The sequence below is a fragment of the Pteropus vampyrus genome, unplaced genomic scaffold (assembly GCF_000151845.1).
Source record: "Pteropus vampyrus isolate Shadow unplaced genomic scaffold, Pvam_2.0 Scaffold20, whole genome shotgun sequence".
NCBI lineage: Eukaryota > Metazoa > Chordata > Mammalia > Chiroptera > Pteropodidae > Pteropus > Pteropus vampyrus.
Window position 1 is genome coordinate 14,844,291 of NW_011888801.1, and position 13,760 is coordinate 14,858,050.

Genomic DNA, 13,760 nt, shown 5'->3' on the forward strand with positions numbered 1-13,760 from the left:
TTCTTTGTGCCTGCAGGATGAGGAGCAGCAAGAAGCTGGTCCGAGCTGACTCCGTCAGCGAGCTGCCGGCCCCCAGGAGACTGAGGTGGAAATGCTCCCCAGAAATTCAAGGCCTTTTAGCCTCCTCTGCAGAAAAACTTCAGCGGTAAGAAGAAGGTTAAGTCTCCTTTGGGGATGTGCTCCATGAGTCACTCTTTCCCACCTCAGCTACTGAGACACCTAGGAAGGTTCCAGAAACCCCAGCTCCTCTGCCCCCGTACCCTATCATGGAAATGTAATCAAACTAAAGGAGAGTTATAACTCTCAGGAAAATAACCTTGCTGAAGAATCCATTATTTCCATAAAATGCAAATGTGGAGTTTTTTTTTTTTTCATAGGTTTCACCTGACTGAGCAGAGTCAAGGTGGGGAAATCATCCCCTGCTTTCAAGGAAGTAATAAACAACTGGTTTGAATAGGTCATTTGAATCCAAGCTATTTCAATTTGCTTGAATTTTCACTGCAACCTGACAAAGGGGCCTTTATTCCTAAGAACAGTTCAGGCCCTAACGGACTCGGGCAGGAAGGCCAGGGACAGATGTGGGCCCTTCTTAGGGGGGAGTCCTGGCAGTGGCAAGGTGTGAAAGGAACCAGGGGCTGACAACTGATTCTTGGTTGTTCATTCCCTCATTCAGGAAGTGAGAGTGAGTAATTCATTCATTCATTCACCCATATGTGCAGGGCTCTAGTGTGTGCCAGGCTCTGAGGACACAGAAATGAATGTGTCATAGGGCCTGTCCTCCTTCCATTAGCAGAGGAAGTGGACTTCCAGAGCTAAGGTGTATGATGCAATAAACCAGAGAGAGACCTACAGATGTGAACACATAGAGGACATGAGGGCTGAACTCTGCCAGGACATTGAGGGAAGGATTTACAAAGATGGGCCTTGAAGGATGGGGACGAGTTGGTGTTTCAGGCAGCTGTGGGAAAGGGTAGGTTCATAAGAGATCCAGACTGCTTTGGAGACCAGCAACTGAGAGAATGGCCAGAGTTGGGGCACTGAAGGGAAGTTGGGCCACATTGTGAAGAGCTTCACATTCCTTACATCACAGGGCCTGAAAGCTGCAAGGAGCTCTAGAGGATTTTGTGCAGGGGTTTGGGGAGCCATAGAGGAGACTGTGAAACTAGGGTAGTTGAGCTGGACAGAGTGTGGCTGGGCTCAGATGCTGAGGGGTACGGAGGACAGGTCCACTGCAAGCTGTTATGGAGGCTGACTAGCTTTTGTGGAAGGATGGGAGAGGCTGTAGGTGTTTACCCATAAAGTGGTGCTGATATCTCAATCTTACGTAGCTGTTCTTGGGATAAGCAGGCCACTAGGGTAGTAAGTCAGTACGCTGGTGAGCCCTGAGAGGAAGGAGGAGCCTGCTCACTTATAAGGGTTAGACCAGTTCCCCACTTAATCCTGAGGCCTCCAGCTCTTCCTTCTGGAGAGAGGCCTGTAGGTGGGGGAGGTCCTGAGCTGCCCATGGAAATGGGTGGGCAAAGCTTGGGCAAAAGGTTTCCAGGATGCTGTGGTAACCATGAGCTCAGCTTGTCTGGGAACAGTGGGTCAACAGGCCAGACTGAGGAGTGAGTTCTAATGGGAACTGGCTCTCTGTCCTGCTGAGTCTCCAGAACCTGGCGTGGCCCCACTGAGAGCTAAGCTCACCTGAAACAGGAGGAATAATTCAAAGAGGGGCAGGCAGGAAGCATGGAGTCCTGAGGGAGAAAGTATGTGAGTGGGGAGCCAGGGTTGCCCCACTAGGGCTCTGCACTCACGCATGGCTGCTAGACGGATGGTGTGGACCTTACTGGGTATTGCTCCACCAGGCTGTCAGCCCAGACCCCAAATTCATTGAGGAGGAGGAGACTGGTCATGATTCGGGGGCAGGAAGGGAGAGACCAGTGCTCATGGGTCTCAGTATAGACTAAGGGAATCTTCCTTTTGCTCTGACAATATTTGTAAGCCGCAAAGACCTGGGCATGTCATGGAAGCTGCAGCAGCAGTTTCTGGGTATAATGAATTTTTAGTCACCAGTGAAGACCAGACACGCAGCCTTTGCTGGGATGACACTGACTAGAGACCAGGCTCTAGACTTTCCTTTCCAAAGCACAACATGGATGAGTCTCAGTAAGGAGATGCTGCTTGTAGCCATCTGAGAAACAGGCTTTTCCCTGGACAAAGAGTTTGTGGATTTGGCAGGATGGCCAAAATGCCAAAAGAATCCATAGGGATACTAAGCACACCTTCCCAAACAGGTCAAATAAATGGCTTCTCTCGGGCCTCCTTCTATGGGCAGCAGGCTTCTAGAATTTTGTTTGTGGGTAGTGTTCTCTCTACCTATGCAAATGACTCTCCTGCCCTGGTGACCCTCCCTCAGCCAGGCCCACCTCCCTCCACCCCCAGAGCAGGGCCACCATCCTGCCCAATCAAGCCTCATCTTCAGCTCAAAGTCCCTTGATCTGGCCACTTCCAAATGTCAACAACTGTCTCTGACCCTCAATCTATTCCTGGAAGTAAGGCGCTGTGTCTTGAACTTCCAGAGTGCTAGGACATAGACCAGGCTGAAGAAACTTGATTAGACTCTGTGGTTTGTGAATTCTATTTTGCATGCAATAAAAGCATTTTTTCTTTTTCTCCCACAGAATAGTAAAGAATCTGGACTTCACTGTTTATAACTTTGACAACTATGGAAAAACATTCATTAAGAAGCAGAAATTCAGCCCTGATGCTTTTATTCAGGTGGCCCTCCAACTGGCCTTCTACAGGTGAGCAAAGCCTTCCTAGGTAGGCTAACTGACAAGCTGTTCTAGACTCTAGAGTATAGAAGTATACTGTAGGGAGGGCAACTTTCTGGGGGCCCAGAGGACAGATGGATGACCAGGGCAGGCTACATGGAAGGAGGTGCCACCTAACTGGGTTTCAAGGTATGAATCCAACCTCAGAAAAGAGAAGTAAGGATGTCACAGTCAGTCAGTCGAGTGAGTGATGGCCCAGGACACAGAGCTTACAAGACAGGAACAGAGCTAACTAGGGCCAGGCAGGTGATGGGGACATCAAATTGAGGAGATGCTCCTCCTCCTGATCTCACCCAGCCTACCTGGGCCCCTGTAGCTGTGACATGTCCCCCATCTCCCCACCGGCTTTCTGACCTAGATAAGAAAATGGAACTAGCATCCTCCAGTGGGTTGAGTTAAAGACTTTGGACTCATCTTTGATTTGTCCCCATCTCTCATCCTCCAAGTCTCTCTCAAACCCATTCTCTGCCTTCCACCTCCACTTCCACTGCCATCAGCCCCTCCCAAGGCCCTGCCATCTCATGCTTAGTCAACTGCAGCACACTCCCCAGGGGTCTCTCCCTCCATTCTTGCTCACTATATCCTGTCTTCATAAAGTGTAAACTTGGAAATATGCAAATCAAATTATATTATTTGTCACCTTGAATCCTCCCAATGGCTTCTCAGTATGCTTAGAACAAAGTCCAGGCTTAGAAAGGCTCCCTGTGAGTTTGCCTCTTCTGGGGTCCTCCCCCAAGCTCTCTCCTGTCTCTAGACATTTGCTCTTGCTGTGCCTCTGCCTACCTACCTGTCACTACCACTCTTCACCAGCCAGGTCCTTCCCACCACTCAGGTGTCAGCCCTTAGAGGCTTTTCCTGACCCCTTTGAAGGAGCCACCTCAGGCCCCCATGCCAGTTCTCTATCATACCATTGCATTCTCTTTTTCTTTCATAGTAATTATTATTCATGTGAACTGCCTTCTTCGTTGATTTGTTGATTTTGTTTTCTAGACTGTCTCCCCCAAGCATGACACTCTGGGTGTCTCACACTCTTGGCACAGAGTAGGCATCAAGTACTGAGTCAAACACAAGTAGACACTACAGGAGTGTTAGCTGGGGATGGCATAGTCAGGTCTGTGGTTTAGAAAAACCTCTAGAGTGATAGTTCTGTATTGGAGAAGAGGTGAAGTATAGAGAGTAAGGGTTGAATGCAGGTAGGGTGCCCCACTCACCTTTTATAGCAGGCTAAAACTAACATGCAAAGTAGATCTTCCTCAAGATAGGGCTGGCTTCAGGTGGCTCCAGAGTTCCAGAAGCAATAGCTCATAAACTGGCACAGCTAGTAAACAGTACTTTCCCCACCAGACCTTCTTTCTATTTGCAAAATCCAGAGGAACACAAGAAGATTTTGTGATAAAGCTTGGACAAGGAAGTCTCACTAAAGAGCAGGCAGCACCCATGTGGACACAGCATCTTGGTTCCCAGTGTCCCATGCAGGGCTATAACTCACAGGGAAAGGAGCAGCCATTCTGAGCATCTGTCCTCTCAGGGCTCCTTGAGAAAAGCTGACATCACCCCACATGTGGACCGGGACACAGAGACCTCGCCAGCATTGAGCTATGGCGGGACCTGGCATCTGGAACTGTAGTCAGTGCCATTCTGGTACTCAGATAGCAACTGTCTGAAATGGGCCATAAGGTTGGGGTCCTGCTGGAGCCATAAATGGGGACACTTTTCAATGAGCACTTTAGAGCTTCAAATCTATAACCAAGAGGAGCTGGTGGAACCTATACAGAGCACCTCCTCCCCATGCAATCTTTGTTGTCACTGGACATGGCCAGGAATGGATGTGGCAGAGGCTCCTGGGCTCATTGAATAGCTGAAATATGATCTGCTTCCCATGGAGAACGTTCTTCAGAATCTAAACTGTAACAATTTTTTAAAAAAATGTTTCTGGATTCAGTAAAAACCTGGGAGCTGCCTAAATTGGGGTTGATCAGTAACCAGCCAGTGATGGCATCTACTTTTGTGCATGGCATTGCATTTGCCTCCAGGGGCCATAGAGATAGAGGAAATGAGCTCCTTGCCAGTGTCTTGGGAAAATGAGATGTAAGTGTACAGGAAGTTTATTCACTTGCTCACCAAGCAATACAGAGCCAAGCACTATGCTGAATCAGACTTGGCCTTCTCCCTCCTAGAGCTCACCCAGTGTGGAAGAGATGTGCCCTGAAGACACTAAGACATAGCCACTATTTGCTGTGTGACTTTGGGCTGTCACTACTCTTCTCTGTGTTCTGTGTTGTGCCCTTCCCCCAAATCCAACATCTAGGACTTTACTAACTAGTAGAAAAAGGTGTGTGCCAGTCAGGTATGCAAGCCTAGAAGTGCTTGCTTGGTTCATGTGCCCAAGGAAGAGACTTTCCCTGGCTGGTGGTGGTGTGGCCGCTGCTGTTTCCATCACAGACTTGAAGGAAGAGAGATTCAGCCATAGTGCCCATGGGTCTGTTGGAAGCCCAACTTCCCTGAACAGGTGGGCCTGTGCAGCAGTTTATACCCATGATCACTGAGGCCTCTCCCCACCTTCATCCATAGGTCACAAATGAATCGCTTTAAATAAAATAAGATTTTCTCAAAGATGTGAATGATTAACTACACAATTACTCCATTCTGTGCTATTAATCACTCATTGGTCTCACAGAAAATTCTAGGTTTCCCACCAGATTGGGATTTTTTTTTAAACTACCAGTCATTTCTTTATTTTATATCTGTGCAGTATCACCAATGTATGGAAACGTACATAGCTCTTCATATTAGAGACGTCCTGACATTCGTCTTTGGGAAATCTCCTCAAGAATTCTATTAACATTAAAATGAAATACTATGCCAACTAAAGTCAGAACTGTAAAAATAAAGCCTGCTGGAGCTATTTTTCTCTCAGCATTCCTGAGTCCCTGAGAATGCATCACCGTTTGCCATTCATCCTTCATCTTGTGCAGGCTCCACAGGAGACTCGTGCCCACCTACGAGAGTGCGTCCATTCGCCGATTCCAAGAGGGACGGGTGGACAATATTCGATCGGCCACTCCAGAGGCACTGAATTTTGTGAAAGCCATCACTGACCACAAGGCTGACATGCCGGTAAGTCCTGCTCTGTCTTAGGAGTCTCAAGGAGACCACCCATCTGCTTAGTTCCATAACAACCAGCTCTTTTGGCTTGTTTATCACTGAGCAGCCTCTTAAAGCTCTGTGGCTGTGTCTCTGGTCTGTTTACAGGACTTGGAGAAGCTGCTGCTCCTGAAGGATGCCATCCAAGCCCAAACTGAGTACACAGTCATGGTGAGTGATGAGGTGCTGCCTCACTTGTATAGACTATAGGCTGTGTCAGAGCTGGGCCTACAAGAGTAGGGTCTCAGCACAGACTGGTTGAGAGGTGGGCCACCTACTGCCTAGTGACTTGGCAAGGCCACTCTGCCTCTTGGAGCCTCTTTATTATCTTTAGAACCTATGTAGCACACCACTCCTTCTTTCTACACGGATTTTATGAGAATACAATGAATGGTCTTTGAAACAACAACAACAATAATAATAGCACCAAATACATATAGCAATTTATAGTTTATACAAAAAGAGGAGTGAAATATGATGGGATGGTACCTAAGCCTGGCCCTTAAATGATAAATCCAATGCCATGTGACTTGTACACCTTGCACAATCACAGGCGAGGCAGTATTTATTCCCACCTAAGGTTGGTTCTGCATTCTTATTCCTATGTTTCTATTTATACTGCCCATGAATAAAAAATCTTTTCTGAAAATTAATAGTGACATCAAAATGTTGTAAGGAAAATGTTTCCCTAGTTTAGGAAAATAATTTATTTTCTAGCACTGCAAAACCAGCACACAAACATCAGAGAATAAGCTACTACTAGGGGTGGTGATCAATATATTAATTGTAAACCACTCTGATACAGTTTTTGAAGGATCATACAAATTACAAACGGAGTTAACTAGACTTCACTCTGTATACTTAAAAGCAAATACAACACATATCTGGGTTTTAGAACTAGCCAATATAGACTTTCCTCTAATTCAGTATATTCTCTAATATAGATTCTTAATTCATCTAAAGAGTGAAGTGTTTGTTCTGTTCGGGAAAAATCAAGCTCATTCTCATGTAATCAAAGGCTATTTTTTGGTTTTCTGTTTCATGCCAGATAAAGCTCTGGGTGCTAGGAAATAAAAAATGAAGTCCATAAGCCTTGTCATTAGGGAGTTTGTGTGTAGTTGGGAGGAGAGGCCCTTAAATGATAAATCCAATGCCATGTGAAAGGAGCCCTCAGGAACCAGTAGAGAGCATGGAGGTGCTAGCTCATTCCTCTGCTTGGGAAGTGGTGCTCAATATGAGACTTGAAGGATGAAGAGGTGCTTGTAACAGGCATAGAAGGGAAGGATGGCTCCAGAAGAGAACAACATGTGTAAAGACAAAGTCTTGAGAGCATATGACACATTGGAGGAAAAGCAAGTAATTCAGTGTGTGCAAAGAACAGAGGAGCAGGAAAGCTCATGATGTTGGATTTCTTGTCATAAAGCTACTCTGTTGACCATGTATAAAGACTGATTAGACCATGGGGTGGTCTGCCAAGAGGCAGCTAATCAATAGTTAGCTGGTATAAGGACTGAAGTAGAGCAGGGGCAGGGGGTTGAAGAGGAAACACAAACTTCTGATTAAACATGGTGGATTAACCACAAGGGTTTACTGTCACTCCTCCTAAAATCCTCAAAAATATTGGCAAAGGGATTTTTTAAGCTACAAATACACTATGGCAAAGAGAATGGAAAAGGTGACAGCAAAGTTTTAGTGCTAAAAAGAACAGATAGCAAATAACTTAGCAGACCAGAGATAGCTGAAACTCAAGCAAACAGTGAGGGAGGCCCAGTGAACTACACTGCAGAACCTCAGAATGGCTCAGGCACTGGGGGCACCCACCAAAAGTAGGGGTACATGTGGGGAAAAAAAAGATAATTGGTTGATGATCTGTATAAAAAATAGTTAGACTCCCACTTCCTCTCTACTACCTCATTAAGCCAGGCTACTACTCTCTCCTTCCCCAAGAGTAGACTAGAAGCTTTTCTTCTGGAGAGGATGAAGAAAAAAGACTCTAAACATAGGGACATCAGGTACAACTGAGGGAGTGGACACTGTCCTCGAAATAGGGGGATTAATCAAAATTTGCTTATTCAATGTTATACCTCTCAGCCATTCAGCTCCAGGTACACTGGAAACCACCTCTATTACCATCTCTTCTCCACGCAGGACATTAGAGGATTTCTATGTGGTAAAAGTGACCAAGACAAGAGAGAACAGAGTCACAGATACTGACCATAATACACTATTTGACCCAGCCGTGAATACTGACATAATTATAATTATGTAAACACTGAATGTTGATCAAACAACAAAGAAGATGAGCCAAAGTTCATCTTCTATATCTTCTATATAATAGCCCAGCCAGCTCACATCACAGCGAAGTCCACCAGCTGACAAGCATATTCTCACATACATATCTTTTTGGTATATTATTCTTAGATACAAATAAATAGTCATAACTTATCAAACATTGAGGAGAGCTGCTAACATAAAAGACTAAAGTCAGTACGATTTTTTTTAATTTTTAAAATAATCTAAAAGAAATTTAAAAGGAATGAAAACAAGGCAGGAAACAGGACTTTTTTAAAAACTATAATTGAGATCCTCTGAAAAATGAAGGATGTTATTATATCTATAAATAAGAAAATAAAACTCTAAAAAATTTTTTCAAGAAATAAAAATAACTCAGGGGGAAAATATGGTAGAAATGTATTTGGACTTCTCACTCAACAGCATCACTGGAAGGTGGAAGATAGTGAGGCAATGATTTCAAATTCTGGGAGAAAATTATTTTTATGTATATTCCATACCCAGCTAAACTATTATCAAGTTTGCAGATAAAATAAGGACATTTTTAGACAGATAAAGTCTCACAATTTTTACTTATTAAGCTCTCTTTCTTGCAGGATGTAGACCACTAAAGTAAGAGAATCAAACAAAAAAGAAATCATAGGATCCAAAAATCTGAAGATTAAATACAAGAAAAGAGGTAGAGAAAAATGATAGTAAAGGGAGACCAAGTTGTTAGCTGCTCAGCAGACCTAGGGAGCAATTAGTCCATAGAAGAGCAAGAAGTGAAAAGAGGAGTAAAATGGATAAATTATCGGATATATTTTTAATGCATTGAGGGAAGTTTTATGCTTCTGGCTGAGAGTTTAGGAATCCATGAGTTATAAATACATAGAAAGATCAGCAAGTGGAAAAAAGCACAATTCAATCATTTAAGAATCGTCAGTTCTAAGAAAAATAAAATATTGAATAAGAAAGGAACTTTAATCATAATACACTATTTGACCCAGCCGTGAATACTTACATAATTATAATTATGTAAACACTGAATGTTGATCAAACAACAAAGGGTTAAAATGTAATTCTATTGGGAGAATGGGAGAGTGGAAGTGTATTAGGGGAGCAGGGGTATAAAAGAGCCAAAGTTCATCTTCTATAAGAAGATTACAGGTAAAACTGGAAAATGCAGTAATGGCTGTCTAAGCATGTTGTTTAGAAATAAGAAAGTAAATGACAAAAGCATTCCAAGTGGTTGCCTCTGTGGAGTGGGATTCAGTGCTGGCAAGGTGACATAAGCCTTTGATTTAAGGGTTTTTAAACTATATAAATACATAACTTTGATAATAATTTAAAATTTTTAGAAAAATTTAGAAAATTATCCTCCAAAGCATTGCCATAGGGTAATTTTGTGTTAACTATTTTAAGTTTATGGGAACAACTAAATAAAAGAGATAGAGGATGGGAAGAGGAGAGCTACGAAGATGCTTTCTAGGTAAACCTACTCCCTCGCAGGCCGTGCAGGAGCAAGGAATTCTCCAGACATTTGGCAAGTATATTTGGTAGTGGTAGTGGAGAAAGGAAATTCTGGTGAAGGAGCAAATGTGGTCCAGACTTCATATCACATATTCTCACAGCACTTTGTGATTTCCTTCATAGCACTTACCTTGGTTGATGATCACAAGTTTATTTGAATGGTTACTTTATATCTGCCTCCCACCACACATAAGGCTTCATGACAGCTAAGTGTAGGACTGCTATATTCTCTGTTGTCACGTCAGTGTTCAGCAGCCTCAGGCCCATAGTAGGCATCAATTAAAATTCTCTGAATGAATGAATGAATGAATGAATGAATGAATAAGTTGTATTACTCATTACTACTCAAGGCTCTAATCCAAACAATCTGTTAAGTCAATCCCAGTTGCTACAGTGGGTTCAGAGATGGTGAAAACAGGGATGGGTTGGCTGCTGCACAGAGCAGCTGCTTCTGTAGATCTACACAAATCAGCAATTAGACAGAAGTAACCAGAGAAATTAGAAGTGGGCTCATAGTTCTTACGCTGTCCTAACGGGACACATCTAAAGTGAGATGTGGTTGTATAACATGTCTTTTCAGCCTATAATTAGGTGCATTTGGAGAGACTGGAGCCTCTGAGTCATCTTTATGCATTCATTCCCAACTGAAAGATAACAGCTGTCAAATCTCAAAACGTGCCTTGTAAACCTGAACAAAGTTCACTGTGATAAGAGGCTTCCTCCTATGTAGTGCTTTAAAGGCTAAGTGGCCATCGTATGTAACCATGAAACCCCTAAATGTTACTCACAATTACCTTAATGTTGACTTATTACTATAGGCCAAAGGTGGCCCCCATGTTTCCATCGGCCCCCCAAATTGCCCCAAGTAAACATATAATCCAAGCAAAACCAGTGTGCATGCTACACATGCAGCCTCAAGTGGAAAAGATGTAGCGTGAGTACCCTGGCCCATTGCCCCATTTCCAGCCACACCACCACCCTGAGCACCTCCCACATAGAGATTCTGGAGCCCCTCCCAAGCTATTATGTTAGCCTTTGATAAAAGCTTAAATACCTTGTAATAAAAAGAAAAATAACCTTTCTTCATTTAACAAGCTTTCCCCTTGAAAACATCAGTTGAACTTCTGCTAAGATGTCTAGTTTCTATCTCAAAATGATTTCTTAGAAAATGAATCCAGTTGAGTTGAATTCATTCTGGGCCTATGAAATAGCAGCCAAGATTCAGGAACAGGTCTTAATACCATCTATCCTCATTCCTTGGGCACCTGCTAGAGGATAAAGTGTTGGTTATGATGAGTCTGACCAGTGACAGCCTGGGGCTCCTCTCGCCATGCTTGGATGGGGCTCAGCAGTCCTTGGGCCAGCACCTTTCCTTCTCCCCAGACTCCTCTCCTTCCTGAGAAGGTACTGGGGATAGCCCAGCCAGCCCACTCCTTCCACTTAGAGTACCAAGTGGTTATACACAGTGCACATCAGCAGTGACCATGGGAAGAGACTCAGATTCGCCAACCTTAAATGCAGGCTTCTTCATGTTAGAATACAACCCAATCTGGACTCATCCTGTGCACACAGAAATGCACAAGGGCCCAAGAAGCAGAGGCCATGTGGTAAAGTAGTCAGTCCTGGGCAGCCACCCACACATGCTTTCTGCAGCAAGCACTGGGTAACTATGGCCGTTGGAGTCACCATTAGCATTATGGACTAGAGAGATGGAGAGGAGGCACGTGGGAGCCTACGTCTCATTTCCTTTTCTTTGCCCCCTACTGCCCAGGCCATAACAGGGATGGCTATTGACAACCACCTGCTAGGGCTGCGGGAGCTGGCCCGGAACATGTGCAAGGAGCTGCCTGAAATGTTCACGGATGAAACATACTTGATGAGCAATCGATTTGTCCTCTCCACCAGCCAGGTACAGCCCTATTGTAGCCATTGCCCAAAAGACCACTTAGTGTAACCAGTGGGCTTTCAAAAGAGCTCAATGAATACGGTCTACTGTCTGGAGTCAGGCAAGTCCTTTATCTGCTTCTCATAAGCTCTGTGACCTTCAGCAAAATGACCTAAATGGTCAGAGCTCTGGTTCTCCATCTTCTAAATGAGAGTAATCACAGATGCCACCTTAGCAGAGGTAGACGGGATGGAAAAGCACCCATTCTGGTACCCTACTACCTTTCGATCTGTTACCTGAGAGGTGGTGGTGTTCCACCATGGTGGCCACAGTCTCTGAAGCCTGACTGGCCTAGGACAAAGTCCTAGTTCAACTAGATGTGATGATGTAGGTAGAAAGCCCAGCTCAGTAGCTGGCATGGACAGGGCTCTCCAAGCAGGTCACAGCCATTATTGTAAAGGGCCACGCAACCAATAGCAGGCAATTAGCTGCCAGTCCAGTGTCTCCTAAACTGCACCACAGGCTCATTCTGTTGGAGGACCACTGTCACAAAGACAGAACGAAATCCATCAGGGAAAGGCAGCAGCTTAGAAGACAAAGTATTGCCACCCACCCATGCGTCAATTTCCTGAAACTCCATCTCATTGCGAAAAGCTAGATGTGGGCAATAAAAGGAGCTGATAAAGTTATGTTTGAGGATAAAAGCCCCCTCAGTAATTTGATTTTGTCATTACAGCAGTGAGCTCACAGACATGAACAAAGGAGGACAGAACACAACATAAATTCTTCAGGAAACCATCCATGGGCAAAAAGTGCTTTGGAATGGCTTTATGGCCTTTGGCTGTTGCACGGCAAATTTATCTGACAATGAGGTGACTCTATTAGCAGGACTAATGGTTTGTTCTGCCCCATTAAAACAGTCAGTGTCATTTCTGAAGGCCCAAGTACACAGTGCCAGAAACCAGTGGGTTTAAAATAAACCCCACCCTACACCTGCCCAAGAATGTATTCTATTTTCCCCTAAGACCAGCTAATAAAATTAATTGGGGTGCAATGGTTTGGGCTTTTTTTTTTTAACTAAAAATGAACATTTATGGCTTGAATGCCTTCAAAAACACCTTTTCTTGATTTGTGATCTGGATTACAAAATCTCAGCACTCTAAATTCAAAACGTATTAGGTGCATAACTAAAACTCCAATTGATGGCCAATTTTGAAACACCCAGTGCTGGGTAATTGTGCATAGCCAGGCTATGTGGAGAAAATCAGAACAGCCAGGCAATGCTGACAGTAATTAAGGATGTGGGGGAAATAGACAGAAGAGACAGGCCAGATTTCCTCCAGTTCATAAATTACTCCCTCTGGGAAACCATCGAACCATTGGGTGTCACCAGGGTGCCATTTAGTAAATTACCCTGATTGCCTTGGTGCCTCAAACAGCCCCCAGGTGAAAGAGAGACTCAGCAGAGACCCAGCAGCAGGTGAATCTGAAAGCTTCTGACTCCACAGTAGAGCAGATTTCACACCAGGGAGTGGTTTATGGCCCCTCTTCTTCTGATATCATGCAGTTAGATGGGTTTGTTTTTATGACTCTGGCCATGACCATCCATGATGAAGCAATTGGTTGATTTGGTTAATTCAGTCAAACACCCAGGTGGAAAACAGAGGAGCAAATACTCTGTCAAGGCCTCCGGGGTTGTTGGAATGCTCTTCATTCTAGCAGGCTCACAGGTTGCATTTCAGAACAAGCAGTTCCTAATATGTCCTCTCCTCCAGGTACCCACAACCATGGAGATGTTTTGCTGTTATGGACCTGTGGTGCCCGATGGGTACGGCGCCTGCTACAACCCCCAGCCTGAAAGCATCCTCTTCTGCATCTCCAGCTTCCATGGCTGCAAGGAGACCTCTTCTACCAAGTTTGCGAAAGCTGTGGAAGAAAGCCTCACTGAAATGAGAGACCTCTGCAGTCTGCCACAGTCTCCCATGGGCGAGCCACTGTCAAAAGGAAAAGCAACAAGGCCCAGCCAGGGCCACCAACCTTGACTCCTGCCACTAGGTGTCACCTTCCCAAATCAAGCATTCTGCAGCTGCCAGACTCTGCCAACCCCCTGC

At 44.6% G+C, this 13,760-nt stretch overlaps 1 protein-coding gene across 1 annotated transcript in view; it reads left to right on the forward strand.

The window, feature by feature from the left end:
- CHAT (choline O-acetyltransferase) overlaps positions 1 to 13,749 on the forward strand; it is a 46,179-nt gene extending 32,430 nt beyond the window's left edge. The window contains exons 10-15 of the mRNA XM_011355411.1: positions 17 to 145; positions 2,664 to 2,786; positions 5,792 to 5,933; positions 6,069 to 6,131; positions 11,536 to 11,673; positions 13,425 to 13,749. Coding sequence (XP_011353713.1) covers positions 17 to 145; positions 2,664 to 2,786; positions 5,792 to 5,933; positions 6,069 to 6,131; positions 11,536 to 11,673; positions 13,425 to 13,691 — 862 coding nt within the window. The 3' untranslated portion in view covers positions 13,692 to 13,749. The remainder of the gene's footprint in view (positions 1 to 16; positions 146 to 2,663; positions 2,787 to 5,791; positions 5,934 to 6,068; positions 6,132 to 11,535; positions 11,674 to 13,424) is intronic.
- Positions 13,750 to 13,760: the final 11 nt, after the last annotated feature.